Raw genomic sequence first — 22,244 nt, forward strand, 5'->3', positions numbered from 1 at the left:
CACCGTGGGTGCGCGGCCGCCGCTCCCCGCCCCGGGCAGCGGGCGCGGGCCCACGTGGAGCCGCGCGGTACCGGATGAGCGCGCCGGGCAGCCCGGGTCCCCGGAGTGCGCGCCCCAGCTCCCTGCCGCGGCCGTTCACGCCCGAGCGCCGCCGCCGGTCCCGCGTGTGCCCCGCTGAGGGGGAGGGGCGGGCCGGGGGTGGGGGCGGAGGGGTTGTGGTTCCACTGCAGCGGGGGCTCCTGTGTCCTTGTGCGGAAATGACACACGGAGTCCCGTCACGTCACGCGAGAGCGCAGCGCACGGACACACACAAAGAGAGGGGAAAATACACGGCGCCCGCCCGCTGCCCCCAGCAACTCCCCGGGCCGCCCCGGCCTGGCCCTCCGCGCGCGGCCCCCACTCCCCAGCCCCGCGCTCCCCCCAACCCCCACGTGGCGCCCCAACTCGGCGCGGGCCCGCTCTGCAAAGTACAGAACTCGTGTCCCAGGTAAGTGCGGGGCGGTTCAAGCCGGCCGCGCGGTGGCGGCGGCGGCGGCGGCTCCGGAGCAGACGTACGGGAGAGTGGCTGCAACATCCATGCTGGGGTGGGGGCGGGAGCAAGGGAGGAGACGCGCAGGGGGGCTGCCCGGAGCGCGCTCGCAGGGAAGAGCGCCCACCCCCGCGCAGGGCCGAGCCGCCGGAGCGGGCGCCCGGTGCCCACGGGCTCGCCGCACCCATTGTGCCGCGCGCTCCTTTGTGCCCGCTCGGAACGCGGCGGCTCCATGGCGTTCCGGGGAGCACGCGCGCCGCGCGGGGGCGGGGGGGGGACGCGTAGTGGAACAGTCCGCGCCGCCGCCCCACTCGCGCCGCGCGCTGGCCCCGCACCCCCGCTGGGCGCCGCGATGGAGCGGCCGGAGCCGCCGGAAGGCTCTGCGAAGCCCGCGGTGGACTCGGCGCTCGCGTTCGGCCGGGCTGCGGCTGGGGACGGCTCGGCGTGCAGAAGGGGGTGTCAGAGCAGGAGCAGGGGGCGGGGACTGGAGGGAGATGCCGAGCGGGGAGCGGGAGGCCCGAGAAGCTGCCGCTCGGAGGGACGCTGCCGCCGGAGTCAGCAAATGGAGCGAGGCAGGCCCGCGGCGGCGGCGGCGGCGGCGGCGGCGGCGGCGGCGGCGGCGGCGGCGGCGGCGGCGGCGGCGGCGGCGGCGGCCGGGAGCGGACAGGGACGGGCCCCGCCGCCAGGGGGCGCAGCGCTCCCTCCCCGGCCATCCACGGCGCGGTTCGCGGTTCCCGCTGCCCGGGAGCTAGAGGCGGGCGCCCGGCAGGCGCGAGGCCTTGGCGGCCGGCCGCCAAGCCGAAGCCGAGGCGCCCGCCGCCCCTCGTGACCGCCCCCTCTTTCTCGTAAACGTGAGTTCCCACGCAGACCTGGTCCTCTCCGCGCCGGTGAGTTGTGCTGCAGCGCGCGTGAGGGCCTTGCGTGCCGACACAGTTTTTTTTCCAAGGTGTTTTTTGCAGAGGTAAAGGACTTTTGAGTGCTCAGGGGGCCCGTCCGGAAGAATTTTACACGCAAATGCCAACCAGGCAAGGATGTGCGGAACAGGGTTAAGCACTTCGGTGTCAACTTCACCTTCTTAAAGTAATTTTTGTAACTTTTTAACTGTTCCCTGTGCCTCGGGCAACGCGTCCAGTGCCCCAAAGCTGCGGCTTCGGGAAACTGAGGCTAGGAAGTGAGTTCTCGGGCTGGGGCTGGCTCGGGATGGGTCCAGAGGGACAGAGACGAAGGAGATTCTTTTGTTATCCACACTCCCAAACCCGCCCCCCCCCCTCAGTTTTTCTGGGGTTTTTGTTGTTGCTGTTGTTTGTTTTTTTAACCATCCATTCCTAATATCCAGTTTCATGTCGCCGTACAGGACTCTGTCAGCTTCCTTCACCCTTAGTACTGAGATTTGCTGAGATTTTGTATCTTCACAGTTTTACATCCCGAGCCATTAACTCAGTGTCTGATAACTTAGTAGGTGCTCAATAAATTTTTGCTGAATGAACGTAGAGCTTCTTGGATTCCAGAAGAAGGTGGGGCCAGTGCATCCTGTTCCTGCTAGTGGTCTAGCTGGCGTGTGCATGGCCCTTGAAATGAAATTCATGGACAAACCAGAGCCTTTAAAATCTGTCACATAAACATTCCACCACTGAACGTAGGTTTTACCATAGAGGCCATGTCCTTGTTGAAGCGATTTAACAGAAAAGTGTTGTGTTCTTGCCTTCCCCCACCACGTACAAAGCACTAGTAATAGAAGAGAGACCACCTACTACCTAGTAGACAAGATGGCCAGCATCCCAATAATCTGTTAAAGGTACCACATGGACACATTTTCTTTACCCTCTTCCAAACTTCTGGGCTCCTAAGCATCTCATAGATGAGCAAAAGACGAGTAGAATGTCTAATAATTAGGAAGAAAAAAACTGGAATCTTGGGCTTCCCTGGTGGCACAGTGGTTGAGAGTCCGCCTGCCCATGCAGGGGACACGGGATCGTGCCCGGGTCTGGGAAGATCCCACATGCCGCGGAGCGGCTGGGCCCGTGAGCCATGGCCGCTGAGCCTGCGCGTCCGGAGCCTGTGCTCCGCAACGGGAGGGGCCGCAACAGTGAGAGGCCCGCGTACCGCAAAAAAAAAAAAACTGGAATCAAGTTTGACAGAAGTTTGAGTAGGTGAAAATTTAATCTCCTGCTGGACTGTCCCACCTGCCACAGGTGGGACAGTCCAGCAGGAGAGCTGTTTCGAAAGCCCCTGAAGCAACAGGGAAAGAAAACCACATGCTTTTATGAATTGTATTGACACCATGGTGAAAAATTGGGGGATCTGTCTTTTAAAAGACCTCAAATTTTATAACGTAGAGACACGTGAAGGTTGCTAGCCAACCAGCACAATTAATTTGGTGTTAGTGTATGGGAGGTTGGGGTGAACGTTTTTGTTTTTCCTGGCACTTAATTTTGGTGGCAAATCATGGTACCTCTCCTGTTATTCATTGTACCTATTACTGGCTAAAGCAAGTTTGGGAGAATTATTTGTAGAATCAGTCTTCGGGGTGATGGAACTTTTCTGTATCCTCTTGATGGTAGCTACAGGGATGTATACTTGTGTTACCTTTCATAGAACTGTACACCCCCTCCCTCCAGAAAGTAAATTTTACTGTATGGTAATTTTAAAAAAATAGAAATTGAAGGCACACACACAACACAAAACAAGATCCCAAAAGGGATCTTTTATGTGCTTTGTGAGTATCACCTTGTTCTTGCTGTTTCTTTCCCACTTCACATTGGACAATGGCTCTTCTGCCCCGTCTGATGTTCTAGTATCTCTTGCAACATTATTATTTCAGCCCAGGCTCTTGTAGTTTCTGGAACGAGCTGCCACACGTGACCCGCACATGCCAAGCTAAGGGCTCTCCACGCTGGCATCAAGCCTTCAGTGTGTCAAACAGGAGAGGTGCGATTTCATTTGCAGTGGCATTAATGCCTGGCATGTTAGTCCCTGAATGATTAGACTTTTTACAAACTGTTGTTTTAGAGCTGAGTTTTTCTCAGCAGCTCACCTGGTAACATGCCCTTCCTCTATTTTTAATTCAACTTGAAACACATGTACGGCCATCCCTCAATATTTGTGGGGGATTGGATCCAGGACCCCCTTCAGATACCACAGTCCACACATGCTCAAGTCCCTTACAGCGAGTCCTTCATATCCTCGGATTTCGAACCCACAGATTTGGAAGGCTGACTGTATTTAAAATCAGCACTTTTAGGTTTTTGTTCTCTACTAACGGCCACCTCTCCTCTCCTCTTGTCTGATTTTCAGTTATCAGTTATCACTGCCCAGTGAAACACAGTATCTGTAAAGGCATTGAATGCTCAGTTGAATAAATCACGTGTCGGTCTTTTCTTGTTTGCCAGGGGCTGTTGGTTTGAGCATGGAGCTAGTAAATTGAAGAGGGGAGGCTGGGGATGTGGAGGGGGGTAGCTTACACCCGACTGTGCCCCAACTCCAGTTAGCTTATGTGGTCACAAGACAACACATTTGTAAAAGTGGGAAGTACAGAGGAAACTCTGCTTATACCTCCTAGGAAAATTAGTCACCATCGTCCAGTCAGTCACATGGGTGGCTGCTGGGATATGCTAGCCCTTTTCTCCTTGACCCCAGCTTCTGGGTTCCACGGTTAAAGTTAAAAGCAGAGTCTGACTCCTCCTACCGTTGATGTCGAAGGAGGTAGCCAGTCCTTCGTGAGGCCAGGGAGGGCTTAATAAGTAGAAGCCCTTAGCTGAAGAAGACATCACATTTAGTCACATTCAGAAAACGCAGTCTCCGAAGGGTGAGACGCCACATCGCAGGCAGGCAGGGCTGTGCGGTTGTCCTTCGCTGCGCACACTGAAAGATAAGGCTGTTCTCTGACTGAATAAGGAAGGCAGCGACAATTACAGCTTAAGGAAACTCAGGGGAACATTGCCCTGGTTTTGTGAGGACTGGTATTTTTCAAACTTTATTTGAAGATGTGTCTAAAAATAAAAACAAATTGCAAACATGTCCTGCAAGTCCCATGGGCTGGGTGCCACAGCCAAGAGGGCCGGGTTCTGAGATCCCCAAGGCTCCCAGCCGTTCCTGCAGACCCAGAGACGGAGCCCGGCAAGGGTGGATGGCATGGGAACATTCTTCCCGTCCTTAGGGAGGGCATTTTGATTTCACCCCTTCCAGTTGAACGTTTCTTTTTTCTTTCATTTGAAAGAAACATTACAAAACTTTTTAAAAGTTTTAAACCATTTTATTTTAGTTTTAAAAAATCTTCACTGTTAAGATGCACTTTAAGCATCTTTCAAAAAAAAAAAAAGGCTTTATAATAAGTAACGTTTACTGAGTGCTGTGTGCCAGGCACATTCTCCTCTGTAGTTTTCATAGAGTCTCTAGAAGGAAAGGTAGTGTGTGCAGCTCCTTTTACAGAAGAAAGCACCAAGGCTTGGCTGGGTAAGCCACTTGCCCGGGATTAGAAGCTAAACATAGGTGAAGCCAGGATTAGTTAGAACACAGGTCTTTCTGCCCCTAAAGTTTGGTAGGGAATTCCATTTTCATCCAAATCAGCTGTACCTTCGTGATCCGAAGGCCTACCTGGCCTGTTGACTCGCTCCTGCATCTGAGCCCAGCCTACAAACGTGTGCTCCGCAGGGAAGGGAGAAGGCAGAGCGGGGATGGCCCACCCCCTTTCGGTCCCAGCTCTTCTCGGAAGGCTGGAATGAGGCCCCCACCCCGAGTCCACCCGCCTCTTTCTCTCTTCTTGCTCTCCGCAGCACCCACCCCAAGCGAGGCGCAACCCGCCGCCCCCCTGCTTCTCTGCAAACTAGGAGGACTGTTGTGAGGACTGCACTGGTGAACGTGTAAAACAGTTAGACCTCAGAGGCAGCACTGCATGAATGTCAGCTGCTGTCCTCCTTTTCTATGTTTAATTTTTAAAAATCAGTATAACCTGCAGTGGGGAGGCTTCATGAAGTCAGATCACATGGCTTGGCAAGATGAAGTATGGTTTGGTTAGGTCTTAGTTAAACTGTTTAAATCCTTGCATGTATTTTATTAATAACACCTTTAAAATGGTCTGGGCCTGTTCTCCGTGCTTTACCTTTTGTATGTGGCAGGGCTGCACAGCCACCATCCTGGGGGTTTCAGGCTCCGATCATTCCTATGCTGGGGCTCTGGGGCTCACGTTCTCAAGGAGACCCTCAGGTGGTACGAGTTTGCCTCGCTTTACATCTGGGAACAGGAGTGGAGATTGGGAGGATTTGCCCCAAGGCGGCCTGAGGTCGGGCTGCTGGGCCAGGTCTTTGGACCTGACCTCATCGTGCGGGGGAGTCCTAAGTCCCGTGGACGTTTCCGATGTGCTAGGGCAGAATCCTGAGTCAGCCGACTGGGATTTGAATGTTGAGGTTTCAGGAAGCCCAAGTACTTCCCATTTCTGGGCCTGCTGCTTGTCCTGTGAGACTTGGGCAGCCGCAAGCTTCCAGCACCTCTGATTAGCCTGGGCTAGATTCTCCTAAACGAACTCAATGCAGAGGCACCCCAGGTCACTCCCAGCCCCCTGTGGGCGCCACTAGAAGACATTTTGCTTTGGAAACCTGTGGGGCGCTTAGGGAAGAGTCCAATGATCCTGTGCGGGCAGAGGGGTTTGCCAAGGGTTTGCCATGCCAGGTGCCCCCTGCTTGCCTTACCGTGGTCTAGCCTCCAGCTCCTAAGAAAGACATCCTCTCCCAACCCCCCAATCAGATTCTCGCGTGACTCCTTATTACGCACTTTGAGCTGGTGACCTCAGGACACTCCTTCCTTTTTCTGTGGCCCAGCCACTCCTCAGCTCCCCAGACCTCCCCTCCCCTCTCCCCACTGCATCCTGCTGCTTCACCCTGGAGTCAGAGCCCCTAGAGCAGGCCCCTGATTTGCCCAGTTTTGTCCAGTTTTGAGGAATCAGGGAAGGAGGGCTCCAGGTACGGGTCAGAAGTCTTCCAGGGTGCTCAGACACAGACATGAAAGAACCCCAAAGAAAGCACCGTCCATCATCTAGAATGCAGGAACCCAGCAAGTCCAGCCTAGAGAATTGCTAAGCTGCTCTCCAGCCCATTTGTTTTCTCCAGCCAGCCACAGACTCTCTAAATGACCTGGCTTTAGCACTCAGCTTGGATCCCTAATCCAGGAGACTTGGTCCTGGTTTGGTTTTTTTTTTTTTCCCTCCCATGAAATTTGACTTATTTTGAAAAACACTCCAAGTATCAGGGCAATGCACTGATGGGGCCTATAATACACCCGCCAGGAAATGGCATTTCCTTAGTGTTCAAAGCTGATCTTTTCACCTTTCTGTTCACACCTTGGCTTATGAGCTGAGAATTTTTTCTGATCTCCCCATCACCCCATACTGAGGAGCTTTTAACACCTTCAGAGGCAATAATTCAGAGACAGTTATGAAATGAAAGGTCTGCACTAGTTTGTCAGTTATATATTGTTTCTTAGAGCATGAGTATTTTAAAATATCTTCCCAGTCTGATTCCCTGGAGATCCCAAGAAGCTCCTGGAAAGTCAGTCTATTTTTCTTTTCTTTTCTTTTTTTTTTTTCGGGCCCAGCCGCTCCGCGGCATGTGGGATCTTCCCGGACCGGGGCACGAACCCGTGTCCCCTGCATCAGCAAGCGGACTGTCAACCACTGCGCCACCAGGGAGGCCCTCTTTTTTCTTTTTTTTTTTTAATTTATTTTATTTATTCGGCTGCATCGTGTCTTAGTTGCAGCATGTGGGATCTTTGCTGCAACATGCGAGATCTTTCGTTGCAGCACACAGGCTCTTTGTCGCCCCGCGCAGGCTCTCTGGTTGTGGTGCGCGGGCTTAGTTGCCACGCGGCATGTGGGATCTTAGTTCCCCGACCAGGGCTCGAACCTGAGTCCCCTGCATTGGAAGGCGGATTCTTAACCACTGGACCACCAGGGAGGTCCCAGCATCAGTATTTTAAATACTTAAATGATTTGATTTTACATTCTTAGCTTGTTGCTATTTATGGGTATAACTCAGAATATGACCTGGCTAGCAGTAAAGATTGCTAAACTTCTTATTTTTTCATTTAAAAAAAACTCTCATTTTCAAAGAATTGCATGCTCACTGTAGAATATTTGGAAAGTAGAGGAAACTAAAGAAGAAAAGTCATCCATAATCATCCTAATTGGAGGTAATTAACATCTTGGCATGTTTTCTTCTGTCTGCTTATGGCATTTTTCAATTACATTGTCAAGATATCCCCTGTGAACTTTGAAGTACATTGTTATTGACTGGGTGGCCCTGTAATGAACAATTGATTTTGAATCTTTACACATAATTTAATGTTCGGCTCTTTCTGTCAATAGAGGTTTTGAAGTCGTGTGTTGAGAAAAATGTGTAGAAGTTGACTTTCTAACTTTGTATATTGGAAATAACAATAGTGATCAAAGGTGATCTCAATCCAGGTCACATTGAGTTTGTTGTCCCTTCCATTTTCTCTGCAGGTTTTTGTGGAATTTATCAGTAATTAATAGTGACTGATGGTTACAGAGGGCTTACTCTGCACCAGGATTTCCACCCTCAGCCTGACCCTAGAGTTCCTGCCTGTGTTTAACCTAAGATCAATTCGAAGTAAAAGACCCCCTGGCCCAGGTTCTTTGCCCTTCTGGCCTTTGCTCATTTCGTATCATAATTTTCAAGTGTGTGAGGCTCTAAGTGACAGATTTGGCTATAGGTCTTTATAAGCTGAAAGTGATGAAGAAGATCAAGATATGCCCATTTACACATTGACAGCGTTATTTCCAGAGCAAGTATTTTCCCCTAGAATTTGCTTTAATGTTATTTCTTACCCCAAAGGAAAAAAATCTTGTAGATATATGTCAGACTGTAATATTATTTGTATCCAGATCGCAAGATTGTAAGCACTGGTGGTCTGCACAGCTGTGGCATGCGGCCTGTGTTTATTAGATGTGAGTTACAGTTGTTATAGAAACCTTAATGTAATATCTTCTAACCTTGAGGTTCTGACTGCTCTTTCCTTCCTGTTACTGTTATCTTCTAGTGTTTACCCATCCTCCCCTCCAACAGAAGTTCCCAGAGTTCTGTCTTCATCCTCCGGGTCCTCCCATCTCTACCCTGTGTTGGTTTCAATCCCTGTAAATAAGCTATACAGTCGATCGATCCCCTTTGCACAGAGGACAGTCACCCCACTGGCACCAACAGCTCCCCGTCACACAGTGGGGAGTGTAGCCACCAAAGCACAGGGCAGGGAGACCAGGGGCCACTCCCAGTGTATGGTCTCGAGCATGTTACTAACCTCTCTGAGCCTCGGGTTAGTAACAACGAGATGATTTCTGAGGTCCCATTTGGCTCTAAAACTCTGCCTCGGTTTCCTCACTTGTAAAATGGGACTAAGAAGAGTTTCCACCTCCTAGGATTGTTAGGTTAATTACATTTAGTAGAGCTCTTAGCACAGCATCTTCCACAGTGTAGGCTGTTGTTTGCATTGAGTCTCTGTCAAGTGTGCAAAGCACTGGGCAATGTGGCGAGGAGTTGGAAGGGAATGGCACGGCAGGGTTTCTGCCTTCCAGGGTTTGCCCAGGTGAGCTGGGGTGTCCCTCTGCTCCAGCCACACCCCTGTTGGACACCTCCATTAGCACCCTCAGGGCTGACCTCAGCCAGGGACTCTCCCATCGGAAGCCCATTAACAGGCCCCCTTACTGGTTTTCAGCCCTTCTCTGTCTCCTCCCAAAGGGACTACTCACTCCAGATCCTTGTCTCAAAATCTACTTCTGGGGGAACTTACACTAAAAAAAGAAGTGATACCGAAATTTCCATGATACATTAAGCAAAAGAAGCAAGGAGCAAGGATCTTAAACCTTTTAGCCTCAAGATCCCTTTCTATCCTTAAAAAGTATTGAGGACCCCAAAGAGCTTTTGTTTATATGGGTTCCTGTCAGTATTTACCGTGGTAGAAACTAAAACAGAAAAAGAAAAAATGTTTAAATATTGATTTACCAATTCATTGAAAAATAACCAAAATAAATATATTACAAGTTCATGTCAATAATATTTTTATGAAAAAAAAATTTTTCCAAAGAAAATAAGTGAAAAAAGTGGTATCGTTTACATTTTTGCAAATATCTCTTATATCTGCCTTAATAGAAGACAGCTGAATTTTCATATCTGCCTCTGTATTCAATCTTTTGCAAAATAAAGTATCGTGTAGCCTCTGGGAAAGTCTCCTGCACACCTGTGAAAAGGAGGCAACAGCATCTCAGTTTTATTATGAAAATAGTTTTGATCTCATGGACCCCCCGAAAGGGCCTTGGCTGTACTAGTAAACTGGGTCTCCAAAAAGAAAGAAAAAAACAAAGCCCGGAACAGGACTGGTTTGTAAAAGTGTCACTTTCCATGGTGTGCCAATTTCAAGCTACCAACTTGACTCCACTAATGCTGGAGTTGGGGAGAGACGTGCAGTCTGTGCAGGCAGCGCACTGCATTCATGTCACACTTTGAGGACCTCTGGCAGAGTGTCTGCAGAAGGACTCAGGAAAACCGACGAGGTTGCCTCCAAGAGTGTAACCCAGTGACTGGAGGACCCTGGGCTTTTTAACCAAATATCCTTTTATACCTTGGGAATTGTCAGATGCATGCCCATCTAGTCAAAAGAAAAGGAGACTTTAAGAATCTTCCCTTCTTAAAATGAACTCTCTAAGTTGATCCATAATTTGTCAGTCTTCAGCTTTTCCACTTCTTTGTGGCATCTCTTAGAACTGGTTCTTTCAAAGCGCCGGTGACTGGTTCTCACTGCTCTGCCGGCCCCTTGCCTTGCTTCGCCCTTGCTTCCCGCTGTGGGCCAGGCGCACTGAAATGCAGGAGGCAGATCCAGCCGCTGCTGCAGCAGGAGGCCCCGAGGTGGCCCTGCCAGGTCCTGCATTTATGTAGCCAATTTAAGCAACTTATCCTTGTAATTTGATGTTTGAGTGTCTAAGGCATCTTAAACATTTGGGATTACCGTTCCTTTTGCACTTTTGGTAAAAACTGAAGGTTTTCTGATAGCTGCTTCCCACCCCACCCCACCCCTGTGCCCTGCATGGAAAATTGAACACTGTCATCTCGCCCTGTGAAGAAAGATAGAGACTATTAGGTATTATAATAAAATGATATGTGCTCCTACGAGCTCTGCGATATTTAAAACCTTTCTTCACCGCTGACAGTCACTTTGCCTGAGGCTTCCTAGGCTATTTGGGTTCAAAACAAACAAAAAGCATTTTCGCTTATTGGATTAACCACTGGAGATTGGTCCTGTTTGAGAGTTACCCTCCCATAGGTCACCCGTGTCTTAGAAGCTGTGTGTTTTAACTAGAGGCAGTGGCAAGCGACATGTGTCTCCTTGACACACGTCCCTTTCACTCGTTTAAATCCTCCCTTGGGATTGGTCAGGGATCTGGAACAGGCACCCCTTGGGGAAAAGCTGATTTTCAGGGACATGTGGATGCATAGTTAGACTGTGTTGCAATTCGAGATTCGTGGTGAGAGGAATAAGAGGGTTTTGAGAAGGAGAGAATGTTAAAATGAGAAATTCTACGAAGTCCTGCAGGCAAAGGAGATTGTAATCCTAGCAGCCCAGCGGGCGGGTGCTGCAGAGTTGGTAGCTCCTTCATAACCTATAGTTGTGTAAACGAAAGGAATTTCTGCGGCATGCTTGGCATCCGGGTGTTTAGTGTCCGCCCAGGATGAACAACCTTGTGACCTTCATCTGGGCAGATGACCAGGAAACGGAGGTAGCAACGTGTGATACCCATCCCCTTTCTACCCAGCTGGGGCGGTGTTGATGTGCCGGGTCTACATCAGCTCGGGATGCCGGCAAGTGACCCACACATCCCCTCCCTCTTGTAGAAACTTCTGTATTGTGAAGTGGACTCTATATAAGCACAGAGCAGCCTCATTTTCCTGCTAGTGACACGGAGATGAAAGGAGATTTCCAGCTGCTAGTGGTCAGAGAGATCCAAGGCTGGAAACTGGCCTGTGTGTTCATGAGAAGAACCTTAACAGAAGAATGAGGATTCTGTCATTCCCTCTCCTGGTGGCTGACGGGAGATACACACGGATTTGGTTTGAATCCTAGTTCTGCCACCAAACAGCTGTGTTATACTGGTCAGGTACCTGCCCTCTGTTCTCTTCCTCCCCTTTCCAATAGTCAAACATCTTATTTCTGTAATCAAAATGATATAAAAGTTTTCCAGCTTCACTGAGGTATAATTGACAAATCAAAATTGTAAATATTTAAGGTGTACGCCCGCAGTTTTTTTATTCAGTTGGGATTGAAGTAGCTCAGGGTAAGATCAAGGCGCACACGAAGTGGGCAGGCAGCGCCGGGCCCCAAGTGCGCAGGCCGTGGGTGTTAACGGGGACCCTCACCTCGCTCCGCCCCACACGAGCCACAGGCACTTGGCTTTCCAGGCCTTGCAAACGGGAAACTCCCTGGCTTCCCAATGAGAGTGGCTTGTTCGCCAGCTAGGAGGGAAGGGGCGCACCACACTGCGTTCCGGGTTCCTTCTGTGCCAATCTAGCATCTGTCGCTGGTCTATAAATGGAGACGGAAATGTTTTCCAAGGCAGATGCACTCTGGCCGCCCCTTCGGTGAGGCTGCCCAGCCCCCTCCGGCTCTCCTCCCACCCGCAGGTGGCTCGGGCGTGCGCCCTTCGCTCATCGTTTTATGACGCGAGAATCGGGGCGAGCTCAGAATTCAGGTGCTAAATTGCCTGCAGTAGGGTCACTTGGTGGTGGTTCGGCGAAAACGCTTCGGCGCCCGAGTCGCCTTGCCGCGCCGCACTCGGAAATGGAGTGTTAGACAAGCGGACCCTCCTTGCTCAGTGCCCGTGGTTCTGTGCTGGGTTTTCTCATTGACTGCTGTTTCTTTTCCTCTAGGATTCACTCGTCGTTTTCATGCTTTCCACTTAGCCAGAGGCTTTGTGGCTTTTCGCCGTGACCCTTTTTTCCCCCAAAATTAACCACGTGCCGTCTCCTCCCTTTCCCACCTTTTCTCTTCGGAATGTAATTTGTCCAGTACACCATACCCTCTCCAGCAACCCTGTACTCATTCCTCCTCAGCTGTTCTGCAGCCTCTCACTTGAGGAGACGGCTTATGTGACGGGGCGGCAGGGCTTCCCGGGGAAGATGGCAGCTCACCTGCGTCTCCTTGAGAAGCCCCCTGTCTGGGCTGCGAATCAGCCCTGAGTTTCTGCCCAGCGTTCGCCAACCTTGCTGTCTGAAAAGAGTACTGGTGCGCACCTAACCTGCCTGGGACTCCCTCCCCTCAGAGACACCCAAACGTGAGATTTCTTTCCTTGAAATACAATGGAAATTGTCTTTGCTGAAATTCACCTCTGGTAAAATAGTTCTTGGCCCCTTGAAGTTGACTTACTGTTTATTTTCACTCAGTCTCACCTACATGTTATGTTTTTCAGACAGGAGATAGTTTAGTAAGTAGGAATTAATTTCAGTTTCAAATAAATCTTAAAATTTCTTATTCAATCCTTTGAAAATTAGTAATACAGGGATGAAAACAATTGTGCCTGTCATGAAGTAACTGTGACGACTGAGAATAGTGCCATACGTTGTAGCACTACTATATGAGTGTTGCTGTATTAGTGAGGTTTTTTTTTCATACGTCGTAGCACTGTATGAGTGTTGCTGTATTAGTTTTTTTTTTAACATCTTTATTAGAGTATAATTGCTTTACAGTGGTGTGTCAGTTTCTGCTTTATAACAAAGTGAATCAGTTATACATATACATATGTCCCCATATCTCTTCCCTCTTGCATCTCCCTCCCTCCTATTAGTGAGTTTTGAAGTTATGATCCTGTGCACAGATCGCCTAGACATAGTCTTACTCTCTCCCCATCCATCCGTCTAAAATGGGACCACACACCATTCCACAGCCGCTCCGTGAACGGAGCGGAACCACAGTTCAGTAACTCCGTTCAGTAACCACAGTTACTGAACTTTGTGGATGGCATCCCTCCTCCTTATAGAAATTCCATAAAGATACCCCAGAGCCTGCCCCCTCTGACCCGTAACTGGAATGGGCACTCAGGGTTTGCGGGCTGCTTCGCCAGCGGTGGGAACCACAGCTCCTCAATGCCAACGCTAGAGGCTGTCATGTGTGTTCTTCTGCCATGTTACTGCCTCATTTATACTTTATCCTAGTTACGGACATGCTGTTATGTAATCTGGAGAATCTCCAAGACGTAATGGTGCTTTTAACCATGGTGTCCACTGCATTTCGGCTGGGGCAGCGAGAGTCGGGGGCTGGCTCTGCCCCAGACCCTGCAGCCCACACAGGGCGCCGCCACTGCCTCCTGCCACGTTCCCTCATCAATAAGAAGAGTGGTTTGGACCAGATCGTATGGCTCAGGAGCTTTAAGAACCCACAGTGCCTCTTTCTCTTCGTTGCTTCTGAAGGAAGGGCAAGACAGCATCATCCAATAAAAATACAATGCAAAAGCCACATATGTAATTTTAACTTCTCTAGCAGCCACATTAAAAAAAGGTGAAATTAATTTTAATATTTTATTTTGCCCAGCAGATCTGAAATATTATCATTTTAACATGCCATCAATAGATTATTAATGAGATATTTCACCTTCTTTTTACTGTGCTGAGTCTTTGAATCCAGCATGTATCTCAAGCTTACAACATGTCTCCACTTGCACTGGCCACATTCCAAGTGCTCAGGAGCTGTGTGTGACTAGTGGCTACCGTCATGGGCAGCACAGGTCTTTTTGGACCACCTAAGACCTTAGCTCAGATTCACCGGGTCCACAGGGTCCACAGCCTCCTGTGGACCTTTGTCAGCCTTTTCATTTTGTGGCTAGAATGTTTAAGGCAGGGACTAACAGATCATCCAAACTGAGGTCTTTTGTAAGACTTGATTTTCTCAAATATGTTCCTTTCTTTCTGTAAGTGGGTCTCAGTTGATGCTTTAAGATGCATTCTGCCCACATAAAGTCTTGGAGAAGCACTCCCAGCAGGCATACAGGAGGCCTGGCTGTTTCTGAGCAACTGCAAACAAGAGGATGAAGTTTTCCTTGATGTTGCAGAGTCGCATTGGCTTAACCTTCTATTACCGGGAGCCAGGGTTGGGAGGGTAAGGGAATTTCTTATGGGTGGGTAAAATTTTAAAAAACGAACAATAAATCAAGACTTTGTCTTTGTCTTTTCATTTAGTGGAATAGAAGATGAATGCAACTGAATTCAGTGAAGATGTAGAAGAAGGTAAAAAAAGAAAAGCCTCTTTTTAAAAAATATTTTAACTGAATACTTTTTTTAGATACGTTTACGTGGTTCAAAAATATTAAAAGATACATGATGAAAAATCAAGAAAAGTCTCCTCTCACCCCTGATTCCCATCCTTCTCCACTCACACGTGTGGTGTTTTATGTATCTTTCCAGAGTTACTTTTTTAAAAGCATCATTTAAAAGAGTAGTTTCTCTCTTTCCATCTCCTCTCCCTCCCCTGAGAAAAGACTTTAAAACCTGTTTTGAACAAAATGCGCTTGGAACATGGTATCATTGTATAGCACTAGTGTGGTGAGATACAGATTGCTTGATTGGAAAGCCAGTTTTATTGTGATCTGTTACTCAGATATTGTTATCTGAGTGATAGTATCAAAGGGCGGCCGCATACAACCTGCCACTCAGGGGACCCTGCTAATCCCAGCGCCGCCAGGTGGTCTCCCCGCTGAGCCCTATTTCTTCTCTGCCACAGTTCTGAAAAATAACACTGTGAAAGTGGAGACAGAGGCCGAAGATGCTGCCCTGGACTGCTCAGTGAATTCCAGGTCCTCCGAGAAGCACGCTCTGGACAGCGTCTTCACTGGCCTCCAGGACTCCAGCAAGAGAAAGCAGCCGGGCGGCGAGGGCCCGCCGGACTCCGTCCCAAGCGTGAAGAGGCGGCGGCTGATTCCCGAGGTGAGGGCTCACAGGGAAAGCAGGAACTTGTTGATAGCAAGGACTGTTAGTGAAAGCCTACCACATTTCACATAGCGCACACCTTACCTAGATTCCTGGAGAAGGTGAGGCTTAGCAGGTCTTTTCCTAAATCAGATCCATCTTTTGTATCTATTAGGAGAGCTTATTCAATGAATCTTTTTGTAAAAAGACCAATTATTTTATAACATGCCTGTGACCCCTAACCTACCTATTTTATGAATTTGCTTTCTTTTTTTTTTTTTTACGGTACGCGGGCCTCTCACTGCTGTGGCCTCTCCCATTGCGGAGCACAGGCTCCGGACGCACAGGCTCAGCGGCCATGGCTCACGGGGCCAGCCGCTCCGCGGCATGTGGGATCTTCCCAGACCGGGGCACGAACCCGCGTCCCCTGCATCGGCAGGCGGACTCTCAACCACTGCGCCACCAGGGAAGCCCTGCTTTATTTCTTAATCACCTGCTGATTATATTGAACTTTGCTAAGTTCTGAGAGAGAGAAAATGGAACTGGACATAGTGGTCCCCTCTAGTAGCCTGGAGTCCAGATGGGAGACAAGACAGGTACACAAAACAGTTAAGACTGAGGAGAGAGGGGAGTTTGGGAGATGAGGTGTCTGGCCCGGAATGCCTGTTCCACAGAGCCTCTCCACAGACGGGCAGATCACACCTTAAACTCTTAGAAGAATGTTTTCCCAAGCTCTCTAACGCAGCTACTCACCACTCAAACACACACATGCGCGCGTGCTCTATGAGGGACCCAGATAGGCATTTCAGCTTCTGCATGTCTGTTCAATAGAGCCCGCGTTTCAGAGTTCATCATCATTGGCCAGTACACCATGGGGTATCAGCCTGGGACTCTGGGTTGTTACTGGTTTGTTTTAATTCTCCTCTATTAGATGCTACCCCAGATCTAAATAAATTGGGAATTGATAGGTTTTAGAGATTTAGTAAAGTGATGAGATTAAGATTTTCACTAGGATTTCAATATGCAAGTTAATATTACCTTATAATGAGGACTGATCTGCATGCCACATCATGGAACATTGAGGGATACATTCATTTATCTATTTATTTGGAATTTCTTTCCAAACAGCTCTATTGAGATATAATTCACATACTATACAATTCACCAGTTTACATTGTTCAAGTCAGTGGTTTTTAGTAGATTCGGAGAGTTGTACAACCATTACTATGATAAATTTTAGCACATTTTCATCACCCCGCAAAGAAATCTTGTACCCAGTTAAGCAGTCACTCCCCATCCACCGCTCCTGTCGCTCTTGGCAACCACTCATCCACTTTCTGTCTCTGTGGATTTGCCTGTTCTGGACATTTCATATAAATGGAACCATAGACTATGTGGCTTTTTGTATCTGGCTTCTTTTACTTAGCCTAATGTTTTTAAAGTTCATCCTTGCTGAAGCATGTTATCAGCTCTTCATTCCTTTTTATGGCCAAATAATATTTCATGGTGTGAATATATCACATTTCGTTTATCATTCATCAGTTGATGGACATTTGGGTTGTTGCCACTTTTTGGCTATCATGAGTACTCCAGCAATACATTTTAGATAATCCGTAATACCCAGAAAAAAGTTGAATTTTCTTATACCTGTATGATCATTTCTTTATGAAGGATTAATGAAAAATACCCCACCCTTGACCCTGGCTGCCTAAACCAGCCGCTTGCTGCATACCTTGGGACTCTAGGGAAAGTTGCATGTGTGGACGGCAGTTTCCAGTGCAGTAAGTTGATTGTAGATGAAAACTCAGATTCCTGACTGGAGAGATGCCTGCTGTGGCCAATGAAGCTACAAGATGGTTAGTCCAATAGCTTGTTTGAAAAACCTTTACCCATCTGCTTTTTAAAAAATGCTTTTGTAAACCATAATTTATTATCCTTTTCCCTAACGATTGGTATATAGGAACTTTTATGTCATTCCATATAGTGCCACAGGGACCATCCGTATCCATATCCGTAAACCTCGTGCCCTCCTGTGAGTGATTCTAAGGGTTGGGCTCCTCGAGGTTATTCTGAAAGGGTTGAGGAGTTTGAGAAGCACTATGGTATGTCCCTGAAGGAACTCCAGGAAACGTCTTCTGTGTGTCACGTTAAATTCTGCTTATGATCAATTCTGCACACTCTTTCACGTTTACAAGTAAAGCTTGAGTTCAAGAAATGGAGCACAAGGTTGAGTGTATTGGTTCACCTTTGCTGTGACAAACCATCCCCAAACTTAGCCGCCTTAAAGTAACCACTGTTTCATTCAGTTCTGTGAGTCAGCTGGTGCTTCCTCTGGTTTGGCCTGACGTGGCTGGGGCCAGATGGTAAGGGAGGACCTCACTCCTGTATCCGGGCCTCACCTGGGCTGGTGGGGTGACTCCAGCTTCCCTTTAGGCACTTCCTCACCCGCTACGAGGAGGAGGCTAGTCCAGGCTTACTCTCATGCGTGGAAGATTTCCAAGGAGGAGCGAGGAGGGCAGACTCTGGGGAGCAAACACTTTTGATGCCTCTGCTTGCGACACATTTGCTCATGGGCCGCCAGTCAAAGCCAGTCATGTGGCCAAATCTAGATCAAGGGGTGGAAAACTAGACACCACCTCCCGATGGTGGGAGCAACAAAGTCACGTTGCAAAGAGATTTCCACACAAGGACAGGGGAACTATGATGGCCATTTTCATAAACAATTCACCACAGCAAGGAACAGCCAGCTCTTGCATCAAGAAGGAATTCTGATCACATGTAGGCTGGTTTGTGGCCTTTGTGGGCAGCCCAGGTTGGCCCCATTGCCTCATTGCACAAATGGTGTCACTCTTCATCCTTTCGTCCAACACATTTTATTGGCATCGTAGAGAAGGGAGCATCTTCGTCTTCTGGGGATAGAAGGGGAAGGAGAAGGTTCTCATGATTTGTATTTTAGTTGAATCCTTCAGTGTATGAAGCAAGTCAGGAAAGTCCTGCATTGGGGAAAGGTCCGTTGAGGTTCACAGTGGAAGGATTTCCCTGAGCATCACAGAAATGATTTGAAGGTTGCAGATGCTCTTCTGGATCTGGTGAGGCCATAAGCTTCGTCTGGCCGGAGCTTCAGCAGCATGCAGGAATCCTGACATGTTTGGAGAAAAGGGAACCAATATATATTTGAATATTTCTAATATGACTTGTCCAATTTACATATTCTAATTGGTCATCTATGTTTACTTTTTTTTTTTTTTTTGCGGTACGCGGGCCTCTCACTGTTGTGGCCTCTCCCGTTGTGGGGCACAGGTTCCGGACGCGCAGGCTCAGCGGCCATGGCTCACGGGCCTAGCCGCTCTGCGGCATGTGGGATCCTCCCGGACCAGGGCACGAACGCGTGTCCCCTGCATCGGCAGGCGGACTCTCAACCACTGCGCCACCAGGGAAGCCCTACTTTTTTTTTTTTTTTAATTTATTTATTTTTGGCTGCGTTGGGTCTTTGTTGCTGCACGTAGGCCCTCTCCAGTTGTGGTGAGGGGGTCCACCCCTCATCACGGTGTGCAGGCCTCTCATTGCGGTGGCCTCCCCTGCTGCAGAGCATGGGCTTCAATAGTTGTGGCGCACGGGCTCAGCCGCTCCGCGGCATGTGGGATCCTCCCGGACCAGGGTCCCACCTGTGTTCCCTCCATTGGCAGGCGGACTCCCAGCCACTGCGCCACCAGGGAAGTCCCCTATGTTTACTTTTCAATGGATTGGATACAGCAGGCAGCTGTAACCCATTAGATTTTGGAGTAGAAAAGACACTTTAAGTTCTGGGTTTTATTTTGGGAGTGCTGTTAGCTTTGTTCATTTCCCTTAGTGTAGATAACGTGAGGTTGCTAGCCCTGCTCCCCTTCCTGTTGTATAAAAAGTATATGTAAGTATAAACCTTTTGAAATTCTTGAGCTCCTTGTAGAATGGTGACGTGTGAAGTCAAGGCAGTGCTTCCTTTTAAAAGTTTGTACAAGGTGATATGTCAGTAAATCAGTAGCCTCAGAGCCCTGGGGGCTTTCGAACAATCCATTGGTTTTATGAAATTATAGCATGTGTTGATTTTTCAAAATGGTACTAGTCTTAATTTAGAGTGGATAGCCCTTTATCCTTCTCTCCCTGGGTTTTCTCTGATCCATCTAACATGTGTGGTGGGGAAGGAGGAAGTGGGAGAGCGGAAGCAGGGAGTATATACAACTATCTTAAGCACTTTCATCACAGGGTAAGACGGAGGAACAGACGCTGAATCAAGCAATAACCCAAAAAAGTGGAAAGGATGTACGTTAACAGCTGTTGACGCCCTACCTGACAAATAACCCCACTCCTTGTCTTGTTTCATTTAATCCGTGTAACAGTGATGAGGGAATATCTCCCCCGGAGAGAAGAGCCAGCTCAGACATATAAGTTAAAGTCAAGTGCCAGGATACCAGTGGGGCAGCCTTGATCCTGGTGTGAGGTGGCAGGAGTGACTGGGAACACTCAGCTCTCAGCTCCCCACTGTGTATCCAGGAGGTGAGCCCCACCTTCTCTGATCCAGCCCATAGGAATGGTCAGTTCCAGAATGAATGGAGACTGGAGTCGGATAAGGGGGAGTTCACCATGGAGCCTTTGGCCAATTCTGTGACCTCCCAAACTCAGGTCCCTCCACGGTGATGAGGGGTGACACTGCTTCCTCATTGGTTCCTTGTGTGGATTGCGACAACCCCTGGAAGGAGCCCAGCACGGGGCCTGCCCTACATCAGCCTTCAAAAATGTTTATTTACTGCTCCCCAACCCCCATCTCCAACTACCACCCCTTACGGTCAGTATTCAGCCACCTCCCTCCATGTTTATCAGAAGGAAAATGGCATGGAATTGCCAAGAGAGGCCACCTGATGCCCTCCTGGCTGCCGCCGGCCTGAGTGCCCTTGATTCTGAGCACCTTCCATCTTCTCCTTTGACCCCAAGGAAGGGGGATGAGGGCGAGGGGGGAGGATTTGAGTGGCAGCCCTGATGCTAAAGGTCTGTCACGTTCAAGCTCCCATCGGTGCTGATGGCCTGTTTATGAGTGACATTTAGTACAATGCTTAGAAGAAAAATAAAACCTCCCTCAAAAAATCTAACAAAAGGCTGCATAAAGACATATTTGGCGCCTCTGCTGGGAGAGGCATGATAGCCAAATACAGCAGATGTGGGAGGTGAGTAGCCAGCGTTTTTATTGCTAATCATCTTTTTGTTCATGGAACTGGGGGTGATATTCAAGAGCCCTGGGCCAGGCAGAAGTTAGCCTTGTTCTCCTGGGGTTCTTTGTTTCTATGTTTGTTTTTAATCCTAAAGTGTCATTGCAGTTTGGTTTTCAGTTGGAGAATGGAACTGCCATCTCATTCGCTCAGTGCAAATGTACTGAACACCTCCTAGGTGTCATTCAGTATGGTCCCAGCTGGAGATTCGTAGTCATTTCCACAGCAGCCCTAGCAGATAGGTACTGTGGCCATTCCCATTTTAATGAGGCTCAGAGAAGCTAGCACTACCAAGCCTGCTTGATTTGGAACTGTGCACTTAAAGCACTGGTGGCCCTGAGCACTGTGGGGTATTTGTAGGATATGCAGTGAGGAGCCTCTGAGGATGCCCTGCCCTGATAGTTTGCCATCCCTGTGGTCTTTCTCTTCTCCCTTCCTATAAGTTGCTTTATCTCCCCAGATTCTTATTTTTTCAGGCATGATAACACATTCTCCATCCTCACCACACAGTGTCAGCAGTATAAAGGATAACCCAAAGGATAAAAGCCATGAGGGCAGAGACAGGCTTGTTCCCTGTGTCCCCAGGGCCTTGCACCGTGCCTGACAGGTGCTGGGCACTCAGTAATGTTTGTTTACTGACTCTGTGTGGTAGAAAGCTCTTCCATTCCTTATTGCTAACTACATCTGGTCATTTAATGATGATGATGATGAAGATAAACATTCTGTTAAAATGAAAAGCATCACCCCGTCTCGCTTATTTGGAGGTGGGTGGTGATGCCAGCGCCCTAGGAGCCCTTTTCCATGGTCTGCCCTTGATGCCACATTGATTCTCAACTCCCTGCTCCTCTGAAGGCTTGCTGCTTTCTTGGTGTTCCACTTAGCTGACTGGGCACCACTTAGCCACTCATCATTCGTTGAACTGAATTCAGTGACTGCTCTTGGATTTGGAGTCTTGAGGAAGACTCAGGACTTGGAGCATCTCCATGGTGACCCGGTCCCCAAGATGTCACTGGGCATGGACACATCCGTAACCTTACATCAACCTGTTTTTGATCAGTCAGACTCTCCAGCCAAGAGATTGGGCATTCCCGCTGGAGTCTAAGGGTGCTAGTGACAGAATGAAATGCACGGATCGGATCCAGGAGAGACGCTGGCACTGCAGAGCCTGAGCTGTGCAGCAGAGTTCACATATGGTTGGAAGATGAGCCTCGGAGAATTGGGAACGGTGTCAGCTAGACACCAGTGCCAAGTAGCACAGATTTAAAGATTTCTTGATACTCCTAGACAGCTGAGCAGAGATTTTATCAGCAGCAGCAAATGCAGCCAGCCCATCGTGCCTTGGCAGCGTTTGTGGAATTAACTGGAGCACTGAGTTGACAGGACACCAGTGTGGGGATATCTAAGAACCTTCTCTTTGGTGCTTGTGTCATGCTTTGTGTTGAATTGTGTATCCAAGGTCTCTGGGAGTGAGGAATGTTGCCCTCTGCTGGGACTGTAACTTAATTTTTTATTCAAGCCACTTAGCCA

At 48.9% G+C, this 22,244-nt stretch overlaps 1 protein-coding gene across 2 annotated transcripts in view; it reads left to right on the plus strand.

Moving 5' to 3' along the window:
• The first annotated feature begins 463 nt into the window (after positions 1-463).
• Positions 464-22,244, plus strand: part of BEND3 (BEN domain containing 3) — a 34,179-nt gene continuing 12,398 nt past the window's right edge. The window contains exons 1-3 of one of the 2 annotated variants that reach the window (XM_060030150.1): positions 464-487; positions 14,752-14,799; positions 15,293-15,495. In XM_060030150.1, the coding sequence (XP_059886133.1) occupies positions 14,763-14,799; positions 15,293-15,495 (240 nt within the window). In that variant the 5' untranslated portion in view covers positions 464-487; positions 14,752-14,762. Of the gene's footprint in view, positions 488-12,730; positions 12,855-14,751; positions 14,800-15,292; positions 15,496-22,244 lie in introns of those variants that run through there. The other variant, XM_060030149.1, reaches the window with a different exon arrangement.

The sequence above is a fragment of the Delphinus delphis genome, chromosome 14, assembly GCF_949987515.2.
Source record: "Delphinus delphis chromosome 14, mDelDel1.2, whole genome shotgun sequence".
Classification (NCBI taxonomy): domain Eukaryota; kingdom Metazoa; phylum Chordata; class Mammalia; order Artiodactyla; family Delphinidae; genus Delphinus; species Delphinus delphis.